This window comes from Molothrus aeneus, chromosome 2 (genome assembly GCF_037042795.1).
Source record: "Molothrus aeneus isolate 106 chromosome 2, BPBGC_Maene_1.0, whole genome shotgun sequence".
Taxonomy (NCBI): domain Eukaryota; kingdom Metazoa; phylum Chordata; class Aves; order Passeriformes; family Icteridae; genus Molothrus; species Molothrus aeneus.
In genome coordinates, this window is record NC_089647.1 from 89,879,535 (window position 1) to 89,906,216 (window position 26,682).

General features: G+C 39.2%; 2 protein-coding genes across 2 annotated transcripts in view; both read left to right on the forward strand.

The window, feature by feature from the left end:
- Nucleotides 1-23,982, forward strand: part of RGPD4 (RANBP2 like and GRIP domain containing 4) — a 33,658-nt gene extending 9,676 nt beyond the window's left edge. The window contains exons 10-29 of the mRNA XM_066545272.1: nucleotides 413-591; nucleotides 676-851; nucleotides 1,159-1,282; nucleotides 1,620-1,781; nucleotides 2,106-2,243; nucleotides 2,334-2,480; nucleotides 2,905-3,087; nucleotides 3,170-3,253; nucleotides 3,752-3,887; nucleotides 4,063-4,160; nucleotides 4,679-9,071; nucleotides 14,685-14,855; nucleotides 16,222-16,314; nucleotides 17,180-17,376; nucleotides 17,774-18,002; nucleotides 18,481-18,579; nucleotides 18,748-18,890; nucleotides 20,449-20,722; nucleotides 20,841-21,175; nucleotides 23,404-23,982. Of these exons, the coding sequence (XP_066401369.1) occupies nucleotides 413-591; nucleotides 676-851; nucleotides 1,159-1,282; nucleotides 1,620-1,781; nucleotides 2,106-2,243; nucleotides 2,334-2,480; nucleotides 2,905-3,087; nucleotides 3,170-3,253; nucleotides 3,752-3,887; nucleotides 4,063-4,160; nucleotides 4,679-9,071; nucleotides 14,685-14,855; nucleotides 16,222-16,314; nucleotides 17,180-17,376; nucleotides 17,774-18,002; nucleotides 18,481-18,579; nucleotides 18,748-18,890; nucleotides 20,449-20,722; nucleotides 20,841-21,175; nucleotides 23,404-23,709 (7,667 nt within the window). The 3' untranslated portion in view covers nucleotides 23,710-23,982. The remainder of the gene's footprint in view (nucleotides 1-412; nucleotides 592-675; nucleotides 852-1,158; nucleotides 1,283-1,619; nucleotides 1,782-2,105; nucleotides 2,244-2,333; nucleotides 2,481-2,904; nucleotides 3,088-3,169; nucleotides 3,254-3,751; nucleotides 3,888-4,062; nucleotides 4,161-4,678; nucleotides 9,072-14,684; nucleotides 14,856-16,221; nucleotides 16,315-17,179; nucleotides 17,377-17,773; nucleotides 18,003-18,480; nucleotides 18,580-18,747; nucleotides 18,891-20,448; nucleotides 20,723-20,840; nucleotides 21,176-23,403) is intronic.
- A 1,055-nt stretch (nucleotides 23,983-25,037) lies between these two features.
- CCDC138 (coiled-coil domain containing 138) overlaps nucleotides 25,038-26,682 on the forward strand; it is a 30,953-nt gene continuing 29,308 nt past the window's right edge. The window contains exon 1 of the mRNA XM_066571606.1: nucleotides 25,038-25,106. Coding sequence (XP_066427703.1) covers nucleotides 25,038-25,106 — 69 coding nt within the window. The remainder of the gene's footprint in view (nucleotides 25,107-26,682) is intronic.

Genomic DNA, 26,682 nt, shown 5'->3' on the forward strand with positions numbered 1-26,682 from the left:
CCTGGAAGAGCTGTCCAAAGTTGCCTTAATGTCATAGGAAAGACTCATACTGTATTGCAATGTAAAGTAGTGCTTCTTCAGTAATTCCTTAAGGATTTTTTGAGAAGTAAATAGGTTTGCTAAAATCAGTTATCTATTGGACAGAATAAGCTGAGAATGGAAGTGATGAGAGTCAGCCCCTCAGAAGCTTAAGCAGTTGATGGCTTTGAGCACTTAGATGAACTTGGTATGTTTGTCTATACTGAAGTTTGTAACCCTTTGTAAGTGAAACCTGGAATCTTGATGCTCATTGGTCTTGAAGTATCTTTGGCCCTTCTGACAGAGTGCAATGTGAAACCCAGCTTTGATCAGATAGTAGTACTGAGGGCTTGCAGGAAGCTGACATTTGCATCCAACCTTGTTTTCTGCGCAGGTGCCATTCGATTGCACAATGGCAGTCTCCAGCACCTCGTGTGGCTTGGCCTGCAGTGGAACTCTATGTCAGTCTTACCCCCCATGCGCAAATGGTTAAAACAGCTTTTTCACTTGCCCCAAGAAACATCAAGACTTGAGACAGATGCTCCTGAATCTATTTGCCTGTTAGACCTTGAAGTAAGTGAACTTTGAAGTTCTTTAAGGTACTGTGCAAATTAAGTTTTTTGTAATTAATAACTTTAATTTATTTTTTAAAAACAGGTATTCCTACTTGGGGTGATATTCACTAGCAACTTACAACTGCAAGAGAAGTTTAATTCTCACTACAGTGCACATCAGCCTCAATTTTTACCATTGCCAATATGCAAACTACTCTATACTGAAAAGCAAAGATCCTGGTGGGATGCTGTTCGTACTCTTCTTCAGAGAAAATCAGTGTAAGGCTTTTTCAGTTTGGAAATGTTTGATCAAGCCTTTAGGGAGCGTCTGCTACAGCAATTTGGATTGTCCCTATAGATTCTTTTAAAATTAATTTTTTAACATATTTTTTACATTGAATCTTTCTTGTAGTAGGGACTTGATATGCTTGAAAGATTTCTGTAAAGGGAATTTTCATTTCTAACAATGCATTTCTTACCTAGAGGCAAATTAGGGCTAAAGCTCCAGGCTGTATTCATGAAGTGAATGATATGTGAACAGATGAAAATCACAAAATACTAATCAAGGAATGTTTCTTATATTCAGACCAGGAACAGCAGCAAAACTGAGGCTTATTGTACAGCATGGCATAAGTACTCTGCGAACACTGGACAAGCATGGCCTTCAACCTGCCTTAATCATACACTGGGCAAAAAGCTTGCAGAAAACAGTAAGCTGAGATTAGTTTTAAATACATGGAAGCAGAAGTGTTTTTCTTAATTTATCAATTATGAACAGACTGAGGGGATGGGGGATGGATGTGTATTATTAAGAATGGCTGATTATTTTATCAGGCGAACTTACTGTTCTTGTCACTTTGTGAAATACTTTTGTCTTACATGTAGAAAATAACACAACAGTTTATGTTACTTAACATAGCTTTTCTGTTCAATGTCAGAAAAGGACTTTGGAACTCTTAAAGAAAATAGGAGAAGGATATGTAGAAGTAGCATTTTGACTTGCATTTGTTGAAATAACATCTGCATCTATTCCCTTATCTTCACCAGGGAATTAATCTTAACTCCTTCTATGACCAGAAGGAATATATGGGACGAAGTGTCTACTACTGGAAGAAAGTTCTGCCTATGCTGGAAACTATCAAAAAGAAGAGGAGTATTTCTGAACCTACTGATCCTCTCTTCAAACACTTCCATAGTGTAGACGTTCAGGTACAGATCAGTTGAACCAAGGCTGAAGAGAAGGGCCTGTGTCAGAAATGAACAAAGTGGTGGGATTTTTGTCTACATTGTACTGTTCTATGTTATTACCACTGTGAAGCTCTCAAAGGTGAGATTTGGTAATAGTGTTTTATAAAGGGGGAAAATTCTCTCCTTGTAGCTTTGGTCTTACCTTTGAAATGGTATTTATGATTTGAAGGCACTGAACACCCTCAGTACCAACTTTCTTGAAAAAGAATTCTCCCCGCGTTACAGGAAAAAAAGGTTATGTCGTTCCATTATTAAGTATAAGTTTTCCTTCACTTTATTTTGTAGGTCTTTCAGGTTGCAGCGTATGAAGAAGAGGCACAGATAGCATTTGCTATGTTGGATGCAGTTGATGGCAAAACTGATGATGCTTTAATAGCATTTGAAGCTATTGAGAATGTGGTGTCATACTGGAATCTTGCCATGGTAAGTTTGTAAATTGCATTACCCAGAAGTGCTTCTATTTATTCAGTTTCCTTCTGACTGATACTATTCACTCTGCATCCTGTTCTTCAGATTTTCCAAAGAAAAGCAGAAGAAATTGAAAATGATGTCATGCTTCCAGAAGAACATGAGGAGCATAAAACTTACCTTCTTAAAGCCAAGTATTATCTAATGAAAATTATTGCGGAAAGCTCCTCGGATATGTCAATTGCAGAGAAAGTAAGTAATTCTTGCTTTAAAAACTTCTTCCAAGGAATGCAGTAGCTTAGGTTACTGTTTGAAAAATTAAATCCTTTGCATTCAAGGTACTTTTTTTTAGTCCAGGCTTTCAAGCAAGTTAAATCCTGGGTAACTTCTCTAACTAACCAGATCATGTGATATCCTGGCTACCGTGTGGATGAAAGCTTTAATGTACACAAAAAGCTTTTGCCACTGTCTTTTAGTTTGATAATTTGAAAAAATAAAATAGTTTGTGTGAGTTGTTTACTTATGTGAATCCTAGCAAGTTAAGAGCTTTGCTGAAAAAAAACCCCAGTGTTTACATAATAAGACTTGTGAATTGCTCAGCCAGAATTCTAAATGTAGTTTATCTTGTTCTGAGGAAGAATTGCGGTCATGACTCATGTTTGAATAAACTCTCTAGTTACCAGTGCCTCTTGAAACTGTGAGAGAAGTGTTAGATACAGTGATCCAGGAACTTGGTGAGAACTGTGAAGAGGGAAGTCTTGCCTTCAGAAATGGTCTGTCACGAACTGTAGATTCAGCAATGAAACATTCCACCCCATCACCAACCAAGTTCTCTTTTTCACCAACGAAGACCTACAAGGTATGTTAGCCAGTTATTATTTCAGGGAATTGTTATCTTGTAAGAAAAATTCAAATGAATCAATTAACTTTTTTTTTCCTAGTTCTCTCCAAAAACTCCCCCTCAGTGGGCAGAAGACCATAAATCTATACTTCAAATGATTTGCCAGCAAGTGGAAGCTTTAAAGGTAAAAATTCTGTCACCATTTTCAGTAAGAACTGTTAGTCCTTTAGTTATGGTAAGGATCTAGTGATAAGAGCATGGGCTCACTTACAGCTGATAGAATTACTTTCTGTAAATAGCTTCATAAAATTAGTACCAGAGTAAATCCTTTCACTTAAAAGCTCTGCTCTGGGACGTGGACAGGAGTGCTGAGGCAACCCATCTAAGGGACTCTTTCTCAATGTAGAAAGAATTCTGCTTTTATCAGCTTGGTTCTCATCCACATGGCTCTGGGTTTTTTTACTGGCTTGTTCTGGCTTTAGAACACAATGGAAGTACTTTGTACTCCATGGACATGTCTTGCATGATCTGGCAGGTACTTCTTTTTTTTTTGATTAGTCCCATACCATGGATTGAACATGGTTTTTAATAGCAAAAGGGTGGCGATCGTGCCTTATATTATCTTTGACAAATACCTGTGCAATCAATACTTAAACTCTTGCTTGGCACCCTGTCTCAACAGAATGATTTGCAAGAAATGAAACTTAATAATTCCAACACAAATGCATCTCATCGGTGGCCTGCTGAAAACTATGGAACTGATGCAATACCAGACAGTTATCAGAGAGCACAAAATCTTCATGAAGCCCCTTTAACAGGCAAGTTGCTGCAGAATTTTTATCTAAATGCTTAGCTAAATCAAGTAAGACTTTTGAAAATAATGCTAAAATGTTTTAATGATTCACAGTTAAAAACTGATTGCTGGGAAGAGTATGTAGAAAACAACAACAAGAAAAGATAAGTGTTGACTATTTTGCTGGTGTTCCTTTTTAGTTGCTACCACTGGCCCATCTGTGTTCTACAGCCAGTCACCTGCCTATAACTCTCAGTATCTTCTGGGAACTGCTGCAACCAATGTAACACCAGCGAAGGTGAGAATAAATTTAAATTTATTTCCTTAAAATGCTTCTAATGATCTGAAAATGACTGACTGGTTTTGATTCTGTACATCGTTGGATGTAATGGCAGTTCCTTATGCAGAATTTGGTCAACTTAAACTGCTAGGGATAAAATTATAATTTGTCTCCCTGCTTAACTTCTGGGATATGGCGTTTGGGTGGAAAAGCTAGAATAATATTTTCTATGCCTGTACATTTCTCGTACAGGTATGTATGATAGCACTTTACTATTCCCCCCTCAATTGTGTGGCAGAAGAGAATGGGGTTTTCAAAACTTTTTTTCATGTAGAAGCCACTCATATTGTGCCCCTTTTTCAATGTTTATTCTCAAATGCCCATCAAGTTTCAAGCTAAGGTAAAACTGGTTTAGGTTTAAACTTGAAAGCATGCCTTTCTTTTAAAAGTGCATGTTACATGGCTTCAGCACAGTAAGATTTTGTCCTCTTTGTTACCATAATAAGCAGAGCACTTGTTTTCTGCTTTTTCTTTAGCCTCCTGTCTATGGCATGAACCGACTTGCACCTCAGCCACATATATATTCCTATCAGCCACCACCCATGCATACACCACCTCTGCAAAACACTTCTGGTTGTATGTTTTCCCAAGAAATGTATGGCCCACCTCTGCGTTTTGATTCTCCTGGTACTACACTCATTTCTCCTCGTACAGCTGATGACTATTACAACTACAGTGTTCCACAGGCAAGCACCAATCCAACACTGCCTAAACCAGGGTATTTCACAAACCGTTCAGCCACGCCACCCACCTTAAAGCCTGCAGAACCAAAAGCAATGCCTAAATTTGGACAGCCAGGAACAGCAGAAGGATCAAAACCACCTCTGTCAACACCAGCACAGCCAAGTCAGCCGACAACTTTTAAGTTTAAACCTAACTTCAAGTCTAATGATGGAGACTTCACTTTTTCTTCTCCCCCTCAAGTTGCACCACAGCCCCTTAATGCACCTTTTAATAGTAGAGAAAGCCTCCTGGATCTTCTAACATCTGACAAACCCTTACAGGATGATAGATATGTTGATCAAAAGCCAGTTAGTGATCCCACAAACAGTTCAAGAAATATTTTCAATTTTAGCAATAAACATATTCCAGGCATGTCTCTCCGAGAAAACACAGGACAAAATGTACACAAAAATGTGGGTTTTGAGAAGAGTGATACATTTAGTGCTCAAGAACCAAGTAAGCCTGTATTTATGGCTTCAAATTCAGATTTGGCCAACAGAAGTCATGAAACAGAAGGAGGAAGCACCCATGGTGGAGATGAGGATGATGACGGTCCTCATTTTGATCCTGTGGTACCACTTCCTGATAAGATTGAAGTAAAGACAGGTGAGGAAGATGAAGAAGAATTCTTCTGCAACAGAGCCAAGCTCTTTCGTTTTGATGCAGAATCTAAAGAATGGAAAGAAAGGGGTATTGGAAATGTGAAAATACTGAAGCATAAAGTATCTGGCAAATTTCGTCTCTTAATGAGACGGGACCAAGTGCTGAAAATCTGTGCAAATCACTACATAAATACTGATATGAAATTAACTCCAAATGCTGCATCAGATAAGTCATTTGTATGGCATGCTTTGGACTATGCAGATGAATTGCCAAAACCAGAACAGCTTGCAATTAGATTTAAAACACCTGAAGAAGCAATGCTTTTCAAAAAAAAGTTTGAGGAGGCACAGAATATTTTGAAATCTTTGGGATCAAATGCTGACACGTCTGTGGCTCAGAGCAGTGGAACTGCAAAAGAAACAGCAAATCAGGACATCAAGGAGCCCAACAGAACTACTTCTGGAACCATGAACTTGGGCTTTCAGTTTCTAAAAGATGGAACAAGCAGTGAACCTGACAGCAAAGGCACCCTTACAGCTACATCCACTGCACCTAGCACTGCCATTTCATTTGGGAAGGATGCTCAGCAAGCCTGTTCTTCTGGTGGGTTTGGGCAGCATCTCTTGAAGAAGGACCAATGGGTGTGTAAAGTGTGTTTAGTTCCAAATGAAGCAACTGTAAAGAACTGTGTAGCATGTCAAAGTCCAAATCCAGGTACGTGGGAAACACATGGCACTCCAATGACTGGCTATGCAAGTTTGAAACCAAGTGGTAACACAGTGCAGAACAAGTTTGGATCTCCTTTTGCTAAAAAGGAAGGTCAATGGGACTGCTCTGTATGCCCAACCCGAAATGAAGCAGAAGATGTGAACTGCTCTTCCTGTCAGAGTCCAAAACCTCAAAATCAACCAAATACATCCATACCTTCTGTTCTGGCATCTGCTGGTCTGGAGCTTGGTTCCATTGCTGATACAAGTAAGCCACAGAAAAATGGGTTTGAAGGACTTTTTACTAAAAAGGAAGGTCAGTGGGATTGTAGTACTTGTCTTGTGAGGAACGAAGGTTCTTCTCTAGCCTGCATAGCCTGCAAAACGCCGAATCCGTCTGCTAAGCCAACTGGTGATGCTTTGCCAACTCCTGCTTTTGGCTTGAAAAGTAAATTGCCTGAACTTGGTGGAGGACAATTGGGAACAGGCTTTAAGTTTGGTCTTGAGCAAGGCAAGACGCCACCATTTACATTTCAGATTTCTTCTGATACTGAAGCTAAGTCTGCAAAGGAAGGATTTAACTTTTCAATGCAAATGCCTGCAGGTGGATTTAAATTTGGGATACAGGAGTCTAGTAAATTTGGGATACAGGAGTCTAGTAAAAATACCACTAAGAAAGATGAGCCATCCAAAGAGCATACAACTGGTTTCTTAAAAAGCGTTGATGAAAAAGACAAAAAGGAATTGCCCTCAGACAGTGGAATTGGATTCCAATTTCAAGAAACAGCAGACAAGGAGAAAACTGACTTTGTTTTTGGGCAAAATAGCAGCACTTCTACTTTTGCTGAGCTTGCAAAAAGTACTCCTAGGGAAGGTTTTCAATTTGGCAGAAAGGACCCTAACTTCAAAGGCTTTTCAGGTGCAGGTGAAAAGTTGTTTTCTTCACAAAATTCTAAAACAGATCAGAAAGCAAACACCTCAGCTGACCTTGGTGAGAAGGATGATGATGTGTATAAGACAGAGGAGAGCGATGATATCCATTTTGAACCTATAGTTCAGATGCCTGAAAAAGTAGAACCTTTTACAGGAGAGGAAGATGAGAAAGTGTTATACTCCCAGAGAGTAAAGCTGTTCAGGTTTGATCCAGAAACAAGCCAGTGGAAGGAACGTGGCGTGGGCATTCTGAAGATTCTTAAAAACGAAGTTAATGGCAAAGTAAGAATATTGATGCGGCGTGAGCAAGTACTGAAAGTGTGTGCAAATCATTGGATAACGACAACAATGAACTTGAAACAGCTGTCTGGCTCAGACAAAGCATGGATGTGGATGGCCAATGACTTTTCTGATGGTGATGCAAAGTTGGAGCATCTGGCAGCAAAATTCAAGACACCAGAGCAGGCTGAGGAGTTCAAACAGAAGTTTGAAGAATGTCAGAGGCTACTACTAGATATACCACTGCAGACACCCCATAAACTTGTTGATACAGGTAGGACAGCTCAGCTTATACAGAAAGCAGAAGAAATGAAGTGTGGCTTAAAAGATCTCAAAACTTTTCTGACAGATGACAAAACGAAACTGTCAGAAGAGGAAAGTGGAAACCCTGCTTGTACCAGCAGTACTTCTGATTTGGTTATAAAGCCACATGCCGAAAGTACAGGCCCCACTCTGGAGTGGGATAACTATGATTTGCGTGAAGAAGCATTAGATGATAGTGTAAGCAGTTCTGTATATGCATCACCTCTTGCAAGTAGCCCTGTAAGGAAAAATCTGTTTAGATTTGGAGAGTCTACCACTGGTTTTAGTTTCAGCTTTAAATCTGCTTTGAGCCCATCCAAATCTCCTGCCAAACAGAATCAGAGTAGAACATCAGTAGGCACAGATGAAGATTCTGATGTTACTCAAGAAGAGGAAAGAGATGGACAGTACTTTGAACCTGTGGTACCTCTGCCTGATCTTGTGGAAGTGACCAGTGGTGAGGAAAATGAGCAAGTTGTTTTCAGCCATAGAGCCAAACTCTACAGATATGATAAAGATGCAAATCAATGGAAAGAGAGAGGGATTGGGGATATCAAGATATTGCAGAACTATGACAACAAACAAGTTCGTATAGTAATGAGAAGGGACCAGGTACTAAAACTCTGTGCCAATCACAGGATAACACCAGATATGAATTTGCAACAAATGAAAGGCTCTGACAGAGCCTGGGTATGGACTGCATGTGACTTTGCAGATGGGGAAAGAAAAGTGGAACTTCTGGCTGTGCGATTCAAGCTGCAAGATGTTGCAGACTCATTTAAGCAAATTTTTGATGAAGCAAAGCATGCCCAAGAGAGAGAGACACTGATAACACCTCTTTCTTCTCGTGCCAATACACCAAAAGAATTTCCATGTGGTAAAAATGCTATAGCTGTGCTAGAAGAAACAACCAGAGAAAGAACTGATGTCAGCCATGGTGATGATACTTCTGATACAACTGTAGAGGCTGCAGAGGTGTCAAGTACTTCTGAAACACCAACAAAAACAGTGGTTTCTCCTCCAAAGTTTGTATTTGGATCTGAATCAGTCAAGAGCATTTTCAGTAATGAAAAGTCAAAGACATTCACATTTGGAAATACTTCAGCCACTGGTTCTCTCTTTGGCTTCAGTTTTAATCCCCCAAGAAAGAGTGAAGGCCATATTCCAGCATCTCAGGACACAGCACAGAAAGAGCCAGAAGTCTCTGAACCACCAAAAATCTCAAATGCTACTCAGAAGCCTGTAGACAGCAAGGTAGACAACTTGCCAGCTTCATCACAAGATGGACCGTCTAACTTCTCATTTAGAATTCTGGAAAAAGGTGAGTAGGAGTTTTACTAGTAATTTATTCAAGTATGCAACTTACTGTGCAACTTATGCAGTCAGCTCTGTGCTACTCATTCTCTTGAATAGGTAGTTTCTTTCAGTTTTATGCAGGTATCCACATGTTCTCCAGAGGTTCAACTAAAGAAGGGAATTTTACATCATAATTATTTTCAAATAAAAATGAAAATGTATGATGCAGGATGGAAATTTGTTTACTGAGAACAGAATTTTCAGGTAGAGAGCTTAAACTCTGAAGTGCTGCATCTGAATCTTGGATTTAAAAGGTCAAAGAATTTTGATTTGCTTTTGGGACTTAAATAGGTAGTCAATGTTGTATGTACCTGGGTCTTTGCTCGGATTGGCCAAGTGTGAGAACAGCAGATGTATGCTTCAGCTAAAATTTGCATTATCCCCATAATTAAGTAGATGGGTATTATAAAACTTGTCTATACTTTGTTTCAAGTGTTAAATACCAGCCTCTGCAATTTTGGTTGTGTAGCTTAACATCAGATGTCAGCCTGCTTCCTGAGCCTGAGAAGAGATTGTGATGGCATACTCAGTTGTATGGTTTCTGTTATAGTCTGAAAAAGATGCACAGGCAGAAGCTATGGCTGTGACAGGAGCACTGTAATGTGCTGAAGTGTCTTTGTGAGAAGGATGGGATGTCTCAGAATTATGAACATGTCCTGTCTCTTTATTAGCTTAAGTGTAGTAAAGTGACATGGCAGAAGCTGATAGCTGCAGTCCATTACCATGAGTTGGATAAGCTTGTGTAGAAACAGATGAAATTTCCTGCTGTGGAATACTACTATGGAATACTTGGAGAACATAGAGAAGTCTGTTCTATCCTTTTAAAATTCCAGTTAAACACTTATATACCAACAATTTATTTTTTTAGGATTTAATTTTAGCCTCTTTAAATCTAATCCAATGGCCTTTTGGACAAGCACATCCTCCATGCAACCTGATAGTAAAGGTATTTACGTACTGCACTGAATGTGTGATAAAAACACTCTAGCAGGCATGGACAATAACCCAGCTGGGTCAAAGCAGCTGGCTCAGTAATCCTTATAATTAACATGCATGCTGAAGGAGAGTACTTAAAATTGCGTGTCTGACTACTCTATTTGTCCTGTTAAAGAATGTCTCTAGCCCTTTGTATGTTTACTTGAGCCAGCACAATGGATGGACCTGTTTAAGCTTTTGGCTTCTGTTTGTCTTATTTTTTTTTGAGGATATGTGCCCTGCACTTCTTCCGTCACAGTTTCCCTATGCGTGCACACTAGATGTCTTAAATTCCATTTTTCTAGAGAAATTACATTTTTGTTTTCAGAGAATGCCTTGTAGTGCCTGATGTGGTTTACTCTATGTCAATGAAATAGCCTGAAGATCTTGAGACAGCTTATCCAGTCAAGAGCTTGAATGTATTCAGCCTCTGTGGCAGTATTCTCTTCAGTTTCCCAACTGTCAGTGTTAACTGCTGAGCTTTTAAAAAGAAAGAGTGCACAGAACTCAGAGCCACCTTTATATATAATCTATAGTCCACCTTAGCTGTTAGAAAATTTCTGCCAATTTGTAACCAATTTGTTTACATTCAGATCCTGTAGACAAAACTGTTACAGCTTATAGTTTGATTATATTTTACTACTAGTGTGCTGCTTGCAAGTATGCTTGCTGTAAGAATTTCAACTTACACGGTTTTAAAAGTATTTTAATTTTAAATAACAAACTTTTAGTCTGCATAAGACAGTCTTACACTGTTAGTGTCTTGCGTTGTTTCAAAGTGTCAAAATGTCATTTGATAGGCTGTTCTTACTTGAACACTGAATTCCTGTTCTGTATACATAACCTAAAGTCACCTGCTCTGTGTTTTCAGCCATCCCTGTGGATGGAGTTTATGAACAATTCAGTTCTATTTTCATAACACAGTGTCCATAATGTGGAATGATTAATCCTTCTGTGCTAATGCACACATGCAAGAACTTTTCCTACCTCAAATTGATCATGGTTTTATATGGGGGCATATGGCAGGGGGAATGTATTTAAAGAAACAAAATAAGCCTTTCTGGTACTTTACACTGTTCTTCACTTCTACTTTTCTAATAATTAGGTTACGATTATATTTTTAGTGATTTGTTTCCAGTTGATAATTGTCTTCAGAGTAACTTTTTGGTCTTTGAGCTCTGACTTAATAGCAAAGGATTTTGAGAAGTCCTTCCTAAATTAGCTTTTCAAGCCTATCCAATACAAATATGATATGAATTTTTCTTATGGGCAACTTCTTTTGGGGAATGGTTTCTGAGTTGTGCTAGAACAACATTTAAAAAAATTTAACCTTGGTAGTTCTGCACCTCCACACATTTACGTTTTTCTCAGATCAGGTTATAAACTTCTTATAAGTTCTTATTTTAGTTTTGGCTGGGATAAAGTTAATTTTTTCTCAGTAGCTGGCACAGTGCTGGGTTTTGGATTCAGTGTGAGAACAATACTGATTTAACTCTGATGTTGTGGTCGCTGCTAAGCAGTGCTTACCCTAAGTCAAGGACTTTTGTTTTTGTCTCATGCTGTGTCATTGAGGAGGTACACAAACAAAAGCTGGGAGGGAGCTTTGCTGGAACTCGAAGTGGCCAAAGGGATATTCCACACCATAGAACATCATGCCCAGTTTATAAACTGGTGGAGGTATCTGGAAGAGGGGTCAGTAGGAGTGTGGGAATGGAGTCTGGCATTGGTCAGCAGGTGGTGAGCAGCTGTATTGTGCCTCACTTGTTTTTCCTTGAGTTCTACTTTTTCATTTTAATATTATTATTTATTATATGTCACTTCTGTTTCAATTTTTAAACTGTTCTTATCTCCACCTGCAAATTTTACGTGTGATTTTCCTCCCCATTCCACCATGTTACAGGATGTGAAGGAGCAGCTCTGTGGCACTTAATTGCCAACTGGGCTTAAACCACACCAGTGCTTTACAAGTTTGAGTCATGTCAGGTGCAGGCTATTGTACCTGTTACATGCTTTAGGGTTTAAACTGGTGCTTTCCTCATCTATTCAGAAGATATTCATTGACCAATGCATGAGGGGGAAATATCAGTATTGTGACTAGCTAGAGAGATTTAATGTCAGTTCAAACAAAAGCAAAAATACAGTACAGCCTTGAAAAGAACTGTTGTGCATGATATTGTCCTGAATTTTGTTTCTTCCATATTCTACTCAGGGTGAAAAAATCTACACAATTGTTAGGAAGTTCTGTTATCCTAAAATCAGGTCTTTTCAGAATACATTGTATGTATGTGTGGCAATTGTTTCATGGCTGCCTATGAAGATATATTTAAAGTCTTTGCAACAGCAATCTTTGTTGTTGAAGTCTTTTACCATTTTGAGTAGATGTTTGGAAGACTAGAATATATTCCAGTGTTTGATAGATCATTTTCACTGAGAACTTCACCTTTTGACTAATCTGAAGTGACCTTAAATATGTTTCTCTTACTCAGCTATTTTGCCCAAAGGGTACTGAAAGAGACTGCATGATAATTCTTTTTAAATGCTGTCAAACCTGATGAGCAATGAGTGTGGTAAAACACTGGAACAGTGTATTTGTTACCATGGCTTCTAGCTGGATTTCTACTGCTCAAATTAAAGAAAGCACATGTTTTTACCATCCATCTATCTGACTTGAAAGAAGTGTTTTGTTATATTCAAACATATATTTTTGAAAATTTTCTGATCCTAAGGAAAGCTGCTTCTTGTTGTAGGACTAAATGCTCCACACTTAAACCTCAGGTGAATTTGATGGAAACTTAGTCCAATTAAGACACTTGCTTAACTAACCAGAAAGAATAAAACACATAGCAGGATGTCTGCATTTCTTCATAACACACTACTAGATGTATTTCTAATCCTTAAATCAGCTAGGATGACTGAGTTTTTTGGATTCTGAGAAGATGTATGAAAACATGCATGTCTTGCAGTCATGATATGAACTTAGAAATTAGCTGTTCAGGAATTTTATCCTACATGTACTTTCTGCAGGCTCAGAGAACTTACTGAGGTCTCAAAATATGAGCAGAAAGAATTAGTCTAGGAGAGTGTGCTGGTGATGGGTTTGAGTTACTTTGTAGCTCTGGTGTGTAAATGCCTGAAATTATCAACTTGTAAACAAAGGTGGGACAAAGATTGAAGTGGTAATAATCTGAAAAAATACATAAATTTGAATCAGTACTTGGGATTTTGCTGTTACTTTACTTTATGCTGCTCTTAATCTACTGGATGATTAAACAAAAAGTAATGAAAGCTGCTTTTAATAAGCAGACTTATTTTAGTGTGTTAGCTGTCTCAGAGGATCAAAGGACTTGTCTGTAAATGTCTCCTATGTCCTTTTCTTCTCTTGCAATGATTAGTTAACCTGTATACTCAGAAAAATCAATGTTTTTCAGGAACTGGATACTACTTTTCTACTGGGTACTTTTCTACTGGGTACTGGTTTCTAGCTGGATATTTAGGTTTTCTGTGATTACACTGTGCCACAGACTAACAAAAAATTTTTTTTAATGAAAAGCACAGCAAGCTTTTGAGACCACCCTTCAGATACTGACTAAATTAAATCTAGAGAACAAATGATACACTGTTAGCAAATAGGCTGAGGTACTAAAACAATAATTTTGTTCTTAGAAACAGCTATTGTGGCTATTGATGTGCTTATGGGGTAATTCTTAAAAATAATTCACAGATTTAATTTTTAGCCCTTTATCCCCAAATTCCCCTTCTCAAAACAACACAACCTAAACAAGCACAACCCCAACCAAACCATATCTGCTGTTTAAATTGCTATATCCTCTCTCTTTGCTTCCATTCTCTCATAATAAATATTTGTTTCCAAAGCTGTCTTGCAGCTATATATTTTATCTGCAGTTTGATCTAGGCTTTACTTTCACCTTTAACCTTTGCGCACTGATCTCAACACTGGTGGAAGGAATAACTTAATGTTGAAGGCAAGAAGACAAAAAGTTAAATTATACAATTCATGGTGATATTTCCATGCTGCAAAAGCTAGTTAAATAGGCTGAAAGCAATGGTTTTTGTTGTTTGATAGTGGAACTAAGAATTACTTTACTTTTGTAACAATCAAAGTTTTAGCAAAAGCTATTATGGTCAATTTATTATTAGCTAATAAAAGGCTCAGGTATCCCATAAGGAATCTGAAATGTGTTCTATTCAGTTGCTTGGACAGGTTATTGTTCACAACTTCACTTTTTTTCAGGCCTGAAGTTTTCTTATTTATCTCTGTTGGTCACCTCTGTCACTCTTCTCTGTAGCTAGCTCTTATTTGACATGAGGACTTAATTAAACAATCCGTTTAATAATATAAAGATGCAGCCCTGTTTCGTTTTAACACTTGAATTCCAAAAGCAACAGAACAGTGTGTAAGTTTTGCTGTTCTGTCCTTGACTCCTCTTAAATTTGTTTCCTGTCTATCAGCAGAAAATAAGTAGGCCCTTAGAATTAATTTGGTTCTGTAATAATATGGGGTTAATGTTATTTGTTCTGAAATTATTCAGTAATGTTCTGAAATTATTCAGTTTTAATTGTTTGTTCAATTTCTGTAAAAAAGCTGAGAAGACCACAACAGTGTCAGAGGATGATGTTCCATCTGATGAGGTTGTAATAGTTTACGAGTTAACACCTACCCCTGAACAGAGAGCTCTTGCTGACTTCCTCAAGCTCCCTTCAACATTCTTCTGTTACAAGAATAAGCCTGGATATGCAAGTGACGAGGATGATGGTAAGGAATGCCAAAATTTCTACCTGTACTGCTTTTTTGTGGGGAAAGGGTGTAATACACTGCACTGGTGCAGCCCCAGCTTGAGTGCTGCGTGCAGTTTGGTGTAAGAAGGATCTCAAACTGTTGGATAGTGACCAAGGTGAGCAGTCTTGAGTGCCAGACTCAGGAGGAGTGGTTGAGGTCACTTGGTTTGTTCAGCTGGGAGAAGACAAGGCTGAGGGGTGACCATGTCACAGTCCCAAACTTCCTCAAGGGATCAGCAGAGGAGGAGGTGCTGATCTCCTCTTTCTGCTGCTCAACTAGAGGACACAAGGAAATGGAATGAAGCTGTCAGGGAAATTCAGATTAGGAAAAGGTTTTCCTTTGAGAGGGTGGTCAGGCCCTGGAACAGGCTCCCGAGGACAGCAGTTAGAGCAGCATGCCCATCAGAGGACAGGCAACATCTGGGTGATGCACTTGGTCATATGGCTTGGTGTTAGGTAGTCCTGCAAGGAGCAGTGAGCTGCAGTTGGTGATCCTTATGGGTCCCTTCCAACTTGAGATAGTTAGCACTGTTAGAACCATTAGACACTGAAATATTTTTGTGTGGGCCAGTGAGAAGTAATTATGTCAGTGTCCTCCTTATGGCCAAAGATGCTCAAGTCTCCAAAACAAATTAGTACAGTGGAGGCCCAGGAGTGACTAAAGGGTATTTGTTTGATGTATTATGGGTGTTGACATCATTACCAAGGCATTTGGTTAGGTAAGAGGTATTTGAGCAAGAGACCTACATTAGTATGTATTTTGAGACAAATAAAAAAGCATTTTTATTAAACACAAAAAATCTAAGATTTCTTAAGTGTTATACTAATGAGTTACTTTTCTTCTAAATCAAATTCCTAATACTGTTAGTTAACTTCCTTTATGTCAAACCTTACTGCATGTAATTAAGATTGATTGATTTTATTCAGCAGCAAATATTTTAAATGGAAGTTCTGAAACATTGCATTCAACAGAAAATGGGAGAAAACAAGCCCCCTCCCATAAGTACCTGAGCTTGCAAGTTTTTTTGTAAAAAATCTTCAGTCTTCTTTCCCAAATCTGTTTAGTGGCAGTCTGAATAAAATCACTCAGTAAGAAGTATGTTTTCCAAAAGCAAAACCTGTGTCACGTATCTGTAGCAATCTAGGCTTAGAAGAAGTGTTAATAGCATTCTGGACCACATGTAAGCAAAACTAGAAGTGACAGCTTACTTGTTGATTTGTGTAACTCTTAAAGTATAAGCAAAAATCACATATGCCTGCTAGCCTTGTGAGTTGGAAGGGTGTAGCGGACTTCTCTGACCTGGAGTGTGCCTGAGAGCTTACTCTTTTTTCCTGTGTTTAAGATGAAGACTATGAAACAGCTGTTAAGAAACTTAATGGAAGACTCTATCCCAGTGATTCAGAAGAGAAAAAGAAAGGGCAAGGTCCTGTGAAAGGTATGTGTTAAGAAATGTTAATTATTGTACTTCATGTACTGAGACATAAAATCTGAATCTGAAGGATGCGTGGGCAGAGGTTAATTTTTTATTTCCTGGGATGGTTTCTAGAAGCAGAGATGCTGGGTGCAGAAAGCCTGCATCTCAACATACAGAGTTAAGCTCAGTATATTAAACTGCTGGCTAGCAGTAAAGGGGTGCCTGAAAGAGAAATGTACAATCCAGGTGATCTCTAAACAAGAATATCAAAGTCTCTTCCTATCTTGAGTTCCTTCTGAATATGAAAAATTTGAAAAATTCAGCTTGCTCAAGAGAAAGTTGTCTACATCTTTGAATACTTGCTACTTCCTGCAGTTACTCAATCGAAGCTTTTGAGTTAATGTTGTTCAATCTAAAAAATGCTGGTTTGTCTCTATACTAAAAGTACAGGTGTAGACAACTTGCTTATGTGTGTCTGACTGTGTCTCAGACTTGAGCTTTACATAACTTGAAGGTAGGTACTTCTAGAAGTAAAGTTTGGGGTTTCTTTGAGGATATGTGCTAGAAGGAATTAATCCATCTGAAATATTAGGAGATACTGAAGGAAGTTAGTAGTAGTGGCAGCTGCATGATGAAATTCTTCATCATTGCATGGAAATTCCCTGATAGCAGTAAAAACCCACAGATTGTGTTTTCAATTCTAGTCACCCCAGGTTAGGTTAGTCTTCCCTTCCACTATTTAAACAGTAATGCTGCTGTCTGTGAAAGTCATGAAGTCTGTCTTCAAGTTGATCTGGCTATTATGAGGCTAATTTATAATGTCAGGGCTAAAAATTATTTCAGTATGTAGCTGCCTTCACTGGTATTTTCCATTAATTCTTTACAGCAGGCCTTGCAAAGAAGAGTGAATTCAACAATGAAAGAGAATGTGCTGCTACTTTGGAAAAGAAACCAGCTCCTGAGGAGAAAGATGAAACAAAAGCTCTGCAGGTTCCTTCTGCATCTGTTTGTGGTGTCAGTACTGATACTGAGGGTGACAGTCTGGAAGACTTAAAGTCAGAAGCTAAAATTCAAGAAATCAAAGTAAGAGCTAAAACTTTACTGAACTTCTTGTTACTGAACTTGTACAATTACTTCATACATGTGTAAGACAGTACAGTTTTACAACTAAAACATCCAGTGGGGAAAAAATTGAGTTTTTTGTAGCAGTGCCTCAAGTGTATGCCAACACAGGAGATTTAATTTCAGGAAATAACAGTATTGTTTTGAAAACAGACTACTTCAAAGGTACTTTAGTCTCTTGTCAAGTTAACATCATTATGTGTTAACAGTAATGAAAAACTTCAGAAAGCTTGCAGCAATTTTTCTTGGTGTTCTTTATTCTTCTGTAAGGACTGTTCTTAGACTCATGGGGAGGAGGTTTCAATCCTAAGGTCTTCTAACTTATTTACCTATTACATGACTTTTTGATTAATTGCAGGAGAATGAAGTTGCAAGCTCAAGTGACTTAGTCTCTACCAGTAAGGAAGAAATACCCATTCCATCAAAAGATGAGGTGACAGACCTTGCCCAGTCAGGTACCAGCAGTGAAGAATCACATTCCACCACAGAAACTGTGCAAGTATCACAGACCTTATCAAGAGCTGAAGACAAACCTGTAGATTTGTCAACTAAAAAGAGTGATTCAGATGGTTCAGAGTCAACACAAGGTAAGGTCAGGGATATATGCTGAGGTTTTTTTGTAGGAAACTATGCTTTTCTGTGGATCAGTTTACCAAGCATAGTTGCTGTCATGGGGAGTAGTAGTACCAATACTGAATTAGAAACATAGGTACTAGTCTGGTAAAAATGTGTATGTACCAAATTTTGAGTTGAATTTTGCTACAAAAAAACAATGCTAGTGTCTATTGTGTAATTTCAATATGATGTACTTTGATTAGTTTACTGGTAAATACCACATGAGCTCTGTGGATTGGCATATAAGTAGTATGCTGAAACACAGTCTTGGCCCATTTTTCATACCATCATAGATGGTCATTATGACAAGTGTCATTCAAACTTTAAATTTATTGGGAGGAGGGAAAAAATGCTGTAGACAGTTCTCCAGTTTATTCTTGTGAGTACATAAATGTATTTTCTTTAAGTAAGTACAGAAAAATCTTTGACTTTCTCCTTTTTATTTGATAGAAAACAGAATCATCTCATTTGGTTTTGGCAATACCACAGGCCTGTCATTTGCAGATCTGGCATCCAAAAGTTCTGAAGACTTTGCTTTTGGCTCAAAAGGTAAGTTCAGCTAGTTTAAGACAAACCTCAGCTGGGCTTTTGCTTCATACAATATACCTTTTGTGCACAAAATTTCTGCTGATCATTAGAAACAACAATTTTTTGCAAGTTTTTGTCAGGAAGAAAAAAAACTACATTAATTTTAAAATGTCACCCTCTTAATTGTAGATAAAAACTTCAAATGGGCAAATACAGGAGCAACTGTGTTTGGAGATACAACCCGTAAAGCAGATGAAGATGAGGGTGGTAGTGATGATGAGGTAGTACATAGTGATGATATCCACTTTGAGCCAATTGTGTCCTTACCAGAGGTAAGATGATTTCTGGAATATAAACCAAAAATTAAGATAACTATCTCTGCTTACACAGCAAGCTTTAAAATGTTTTGCTTAACTAGCTTTGCTTTGTATGTTGTTGTGCCTTGTTCTGCATGTTTTACACTGACTATGTTGAAGCACCTGTTGTTTTAAATCCTAGTACAGCATAGCCCTGGGGAGGTGTCTGGTGCCTCAGCTAAAATCTTCAAGTGATTTTTTTATAACTTGACTGAGAGTTGATGAGGATGCAGATTTGTACACATAGCTTGTGAAAGCTAAACCATTTGTATAGCACAGCTGAAAATCACTAAGGGGGAACTGAATAACTGCTAGTGCTTATACAACTCAGCTGTGGCTTTGTATCAGCAACCTGTAGATTCAGTTCTGTGAAAGCTATGCCAACTAAGAATCTTTAAGCTAGGCAAGAGATTCCTAGAATCACAAAGAAAAAAGATGTACAATTAATGTCACCTGTAGGCTAAGGGAACTAACTTTTTTAGTTTGAAAATAATGGTTTTTCAAGAAGTAGGAGAAACTTCAACTTTGAAGGTAGCCTTATAACTTACTGAGACTTCATACAGTTACAGTTACTCATGTCTTGATTTGGTTTTTAGCCTAGTAACTATTTCAGACTCTTTTGATGATATCGTCATATTCTCTGACCTTTCTATAAATATTAAAATTTAACTATAGATTAGTACAATTACTGAGCAAGGCAAATAGAATACAAAGGAACTGTATGTGGTGTCCTTCAATTTGAACAGCTGGTCTGATCTATTTGTAACATGCCTTCAACTTCCTTCTTGAAAATTTGGTGTGCCTTTGCTCATTTGTGAGTCACATTATGACTTCTATCATGCTTCTCTGCTTCCCTTTTTTGGTTTCACAAACAGTATTTTGTCACACATTTCTTCAGTTCTCTGAAGTGTTCATATCTTTGGAGAATTGCTAGATAAAGTGGAGAGTAGAGGCATATATAAAGTGAGAGGCATATATAAACTGCATATATAAAGTGAGGTGGAGATACGGCTGTCAGGCTGAAGTTTTGTATATTTGGTGTTTATTCTGTTCAAATGTAAATATCAAATTCTTTAATAACACGCTAAAGATAACTCCTGGAACTGTAACAGTACTTGGTCTTCACTTCTCAGTGTGCACATCATTCAGCAAACCTGAAACTTGGGAAACTTGCCAGAACACTTGATAAAGTCTTGGGTTCTTGTTAAAAGAAAAAAAACCATAAACCATAAAGAAAATCCCAACCAAGCAAACCACTCCCAAAGCAAAACCAACAGACACCCACCACAACTACATGTGGCATGGTGAAGGAGGATTGCAGTGCTGTAATTGTTCTCAAACAGTGGAATTTGTTGGGCTCTTAAATTCTGAAAATGTTTTACCCATTTTGGTGTGATGAATGGGGTGTTGGTGAAAAGAACACACTGAATAATTTTCCACTATAATATGTCAGAATCTTCAGAAGTATATGTAATAATTATTTAATATCTTCATAGGAAATCACAGGTTCTCAGTCTATTGTGCTGTTTTTTAGGTGGAGGTAAAATCTGGAGAAGAAGATGAAGAAATTCTCTTCAAGGAGAGGGCAAAACTTTACAGATGGGACAGGGATGTTACTCAGTGGAAGGAGCGTGGTGTGGGAGAGATCAAAATACTCTTCCATACACAGAAGAAATACTACAGAGTCCTAATGAGAAGAGACCAAGTTCTTAAAGTCTGTGCAAACCATGTTATCACCAAAGAAATGAACTTAGTGCCCTCTGATACATCAAACAATGCTTTCATTTGGACAGCCACGGATTATGCTGGTGAGTTTTTTCAGGTGGTCTTTGTTTTTTCTAGGTTGTCTATAGTTTCTGTATTTTGTTTTTCCCTGTAGACTGTTACAAGATTAAACTAAACAGGCCTTCTTGGATTTATTTTCAGATGGTGAAGTAAAAGTAGAACAATTTGCAGTCAGATTTAAAAGCCAAGAAATGGCCAATTCTTTCAAGAAGAGGTTTGAAGAATGCCAGCTAAGCTTATCGGAACTACAGAAGGGGCACTTGTCCCTGGCAGCAGGACTGTCAAAGGACACCAACCCTGTTGTGTATTTTGAGGTTTCTGCTGATGATGAACCTTTAGGGCACATAACCATGGAGCTGTTTGCAAATATTGTACCTCGAACTGCTGAAAACTTCAGAGCCCTGTGCACAGGAGAGAAAGGATTTGGATTCAAGAACTCCCGCTTTCACAGAATAGTCACAGACTTTGTGTGTCAGGTAAGCATAAAAAGAAGACTCTTCACTGAGAGAATGAGATGCATCTTGACTAAAAATGGCACTTCAAAAAATGACTTATATAGAATAGCACATTCTTGTTGGCAGCATGGATCCACTGTGCAGGATAGTCTCATCTGTCCTTTCCCTACAAGGAGATAAGATACGGTGCAAGCAGCACAAGCTACCCTAACATGCTTTTCACCTGTGCCTACCAGTGGCCTCATATTTCAGTGTTTGCTAGTTCTGTCACGTCAGGGTGAAAGAAAGAAAAAAAAAAATAGGGGGAGGTAGAGTCCTCTTACAATGGACAAGGGGCCTGTTGCTGAACAGGAACACCAAGGAAAGTAGGTGTTCCCAAAACTACCATTCATCCTTCTCTGTCCAGAGAAGAACTTCTGTATGCTCACCTGTTAAGAACACTTACTTTCCAGGTTTTTCTTGGACTTTAAAGTACACTTTATATTTCAGATAACATGCATTTTAAAACTGACATTTCAAGTATCACAGATGTTAGGTTTCAATCTAAAGCAAGTCTTCTAGATCCAATGACCAAGCAGTGGCCTGTTTACTAAAGCATCGTTTTGTGCAGAGAGCATCAGCCTGCAGTGTATCTAATCCCTGGTAGACAGTGTTGGTTTTAAACCTCTGTGTGCATTCAGTAGCACTGGCAAGTTCTTCATAAATGCTGAAGGCTTGGGAGATTGCTAATAGCTCAGATAGACCTTTCTTAAAATTCTCAATTCTCAATCAATAGTTCATTGAGTTTTGGTTACTTGGAACGGGCAAAATGAACCAACATCAGTACATGCTATGCTAATGATCTGCATGTCACTACATCCCCGAAGATGAGGTGTGTAGATGACTTTCTACAAGCCCAGATGTATACAGTAATACAGGAAAATAATATACAAAAGTAATAGGAAGGCCATCAGCCTGTTGGAGTGAGTCCAGAGGAAAGCCAAGCCTTTTAAGAAGGATGGAGCACTGGTCCTATGAGGAAAGGCTAAGAGAATTAAATTTGTTCAGCCTGGAAAAGAGAAAGCTTAGGGGTGATTTAATGGTGTCATTCCAGTGCCTGAAGGGAGCCTACAAGAAGATGGAGGGAAACATTTTACAAGAGCATGTAGTCACAGGACAAGGGAGGAATGGTTTCTAGGTAAAAGAGAGTAGGTTTAGACTAGATGTTAGGAGAAAGTTGTTTGTTGTGAGGGTGGTGGGACACTGGAACAAGTTGCCCAGAGAAGTTGTAGATGCCCTATCCCTGTCAGTGTTCTAGGCCAGGCTGGATGGAGCTCTGAGCAGCCTGGTCCTAGTTCTAGGTGTCCCTGCCCATGGCAGGGGAGTTCTAGATGATCTTAAAGGTCCTTTCCAATGTAAACCATTCTGTGATAGTATATGAATGGCTTGTCACCAGAATAAAATATTAGTCTGTCTTTTGATTAGCTATCTACATGGGTCTGAAGTATGCACTTAATGGTTCTTTTGTTAAACCTTTGTGCCTTTCTGATAAACTCATTTAGGATTTAAGCTTATTTCAGGGTATTCTGCATTTTAGATAGGAGCAGACATTCTTTTAAAACAGTTAACTGTACCATGTGTGCCTTGACAAAATGAACTATCACATTAAATTTATTTAATATTTTAAGTTTGCTCTGCTTTGCCTGAACTTTCTTGAGGTACAGTGAGAAGCTCTTCAATGAGAACTAAGGCTGTACAATTTGCACTGTCACCTTTATGTGTATACTCAAATTTATCAGGAGTTTGCTACCTTCCAGAAAGATAAGACACACTTACCATGCTGCTCAACCAGTTACATGACAAAGCTGTATGGAATTATTGGCCACTGCTTTGTTAACCTTTGTCAGGTGATGAATTCTGTGCCTGCAGGGACTAAGCAAGGACAGGCCTTCAAGGAGATAATGCAGGTCCAGGCAGCTTCCAGAGCCAAGTGATGCAGGCAGTAGGAATGACAGGCCTAGAGGAATGTCACTATGGGGAGTAGGAAGTTCTGTGTTCAGAATAAACAAGGGATACACCTTCTACTACTGCTTCTCTTACCACAAACAAACCTGCTCAAGCTGGGAAGCCCTACATCTAAGGAGATATTGATACTTGTGAAAATGAGTTCTTCCAAAACAAAGTCTTTACTGTTGAAAGGAAGTATAACTTTTGGGTTGTGTTTTGGAACTTGTCAGTTAATGCTGTGTCTGGTTGTTTGTTTGTTTTAGGGAGGAGATATAACTAACCATGATGGAACAGGTGGACGGTCGATTTATGGAACAGCATTTGAAGATGAGAATTTCATAGTGAAACACACCGGTCCTGGATTGTTGTCAATGGCAAATAAGGGCAGGGATACAAATAATTCTCAGTTCTTCATAACACTTAAAAAAGCAGAACACTTGGACTTCAAGCATGTGGTATTTGGGTTTGTGAAAGATGGAATGGATGTTGTGAAAAAGATCGAATCCTTTGGTTCTCCTAAAGGGCTAGTAAATGGAAGAATTGTCATTACAGACTGTGGGCAAATATAGAATTATTTCTTTGAGTATACAGATGTTTTTGCAGTATAAATCAGTACTTAGATGTTATTGACTAATTATTTCAACTTCTTAAAATGGACACTTCTGATGTATAAATGTAAAATTACAGGCTATAGTTGAATTTTTTTATGTGTTCCAATTGATTTTTTTGCATGGTAAATAAAGTTCAGGCACTGGCATATTTCAGGTGTATTTGTGTTATCCTGACATATTTGTATTAAGTGTCAAATTTTAAAAATTAAATCCTAGTCTTGTTAAAATAAATGTCTTGTCTTCACTTTGGTTTGTTTAAAAGAAGATGACTTGCATAACTTGGTTCTTGCTCTCATGAAGCTCTTTTGAATGTGCAGATGGTGGATGCAAATTGCTGGACAGTACACTGAAGGCCTTTGAAAGTTAATAGGCATTGCAGCGTGCAGAGAGCAGGCTGAGTCAGGTACATGTTGATTTGTTCTATCTGCATAGTTTTAAATGATTGATCAATGTTGTGCAAGAGCAATATGCCAACTTTTTTTTTTTCTTAAACTATTTCTAAGACACTTGGCTTTAGGCAAAACATCTAGTTAACATTGGGATTTTACCTGACACATTAAGTATAACCTTCTGACTCTGTTCAGTGTTTATTAGCTGTGGCCAACTCTCTGACCTTGCTGCAGGCTCCAGCTTGTGTACTCCTTTTACTACTTTGCCTGTCAAGAGTGAGTATGCATAGGTAAATGCAGGGTGTATTTAAACTTACAGTCTACACCTCTGCTCTGGGCAACACGCATTTAGATTTGCTTTATTTGGGGGGTTATTTATTTATTTTTAAAGGATGGCAGTACGATATCTTTAGGTGTCCTCGGGGACTGTACCCCTCTCTACACCCACTCAGCTGCCTGGAGCTGGGGCTGGTTCGGCCTCTTCTCCCAGGCAACCAGCGACAAGACAACAGGTCACAGACTTACCGAGGGCAGCTTTAGGGAGGACAGCAGGAGCAATTTCTTCTCAGAAAGGCTGATTGGCATTGGAATGAGGGACCCGGGGCTGCGTTGGGATCAACGTCGCTGGAGGTGTTTAAGAGGGTGGCACTGAGTGGTCCAGTTGCCAGGGTGCTGTTCGGTCGTGGGTCGGACGCGCTGTGCCGAGGGTGAAGAGGAGCGCTGTGTTTGTTGACGATGATGATGATGACGACGTTGCGTGCCCGCCCCGTCAGGCCCGTGGCGGCGGCTCCCCCTGCCCTGCCCTGCCCTGCCGTGCCCGCCCGGGCCGGCGCCGCCCGTGGCCCCGAGTGCGCCTGCGCGGCTCGTGGCGGTTGGTTCGAGCGCGGCGGTGCCGCCATGGCGGGCCCGGGGCCCGGCCGCTCCGCCCAGGCGCTGCAGCGGCGCTGCCCGCAGGGGCCCGCGGGGGTGAGACGGGGCCGGGGCGGGCGGCCCGCGGGGAGGAGGAGGAGGCGGCACAGAAAAGCCATTTCCTCCTCGCCGCGTCCCTGGAGTGTTCGGAGAGATGGAGGGTGGGGGGCCTGTCCGCTGCCTCGGGGTCCATTGTGAGCGCCGAGCTGCCGCGTACCCACTGCGAGACCAAAGTGGGGTTTGAACAGACCTGAGGACTTTACGGGCTCCTGCTGCTCCTGTCCCTGACCCCGCGCAGTGATTGCCGTAGGGCTGAGGTGCTGAAGAGTCGTCTTTGTCTGAGCAGGACCTTTCCCTGGAAATTGCAATGCTAGATTCTATGCGGTACTAAAACGTAGTTTAGCATGCAGTTTTTGCCTAAGACCTGGTCCTTGCCAGTTGAGTGAGAAAAAGATGTGAATCCTCTTAGGAGTATATTAACCTTGTTGACAATCTTAGAATGCATTAGGTGTGTTTGTGGTTTTTTTTTTTTTATTTTTTAAAGCTTAGTGATTAGCTCTGTTGTCAGCAGGAAATGGTTCCATATCTAGTCAACCAGGAATCAAATCCATGGTATATTAGAGGCTGCTGCATTGACCAGACAATTAATTATGATGGGTCCCTTGCCAAGGTATGGCAATGGTATTTTACACCAGAGAAGGTTGGGTTCTTCGCACTCAGATGAATGAAAGAACTCTATTGTGGTTCCTTTCTTTTTATTACTTGTGCTGACAAGTCAAAACTGATCTGCCTAAAAATTCAGCAGCAAAGACCCTTCCCCCACTGTGGTGTTTCAAAAGCCTTTGATACTTAGTAGAAGGAGTACATGCTGGCCAGGCACCTTTATTTTGCCTGAATTTTGTTTATCTTTCAGTGAAACAAATTTTTGCAGTTGTTTTTGTGCATCTGTATTCCCTGGGTCAAATGCTTCCAGTGTGTCTGGGGATAAAAGGCCTTAAGTGCTTAGGCTCATGCTGCAAGGGGAAGTAATATAGTGGAAAAATACCCACAAGCAACCAAAGATTGGGGGAGATTGAAATTGAGTTAGGTATGTAGTTGGATTGGGATACTGAGTTAGTCCTGGGAATCATCAATGAATAGAAAACCCAGCCTTTTTTTTCTTAGTATCATGCCAGTTTAGTATCAGGAGCCATCTCAAATGTAATGTGAAGATTCTGAGCTAAAATCAGGCTATATGGGCCCTTAGTTCCTGCAGAAGGATTTGCAACTTGAATAGCATTTGATCTAGATTCTCTGGGGAATTTTTCTTGGGGAATATTCTGCTTTGAATTACAGAACTGTACTTTAAAGAAAAGTAATTTTAAAAACTTATTTTTAAAAGACTTACGGAGACCTTAATGCTTGCAAGGAAGAAATCTTACATGTGTTTTTGTGCTTTGTTATTTCATTAAAAAAGTGGTCAGTCAAGGGTAGGAAGATACAGCAGTTGATCACTTGATCTAGAACGTAGCAGAGAGATGCAGTGAAACAAGTACGATCTTGAGAGCTGCCTTGAGTCTGAGATTTTGTAATATGCATTTAATTGATTTTGGTTGTAGCCTAAAATATCTGTCATTCACTTTTTTAATACGTA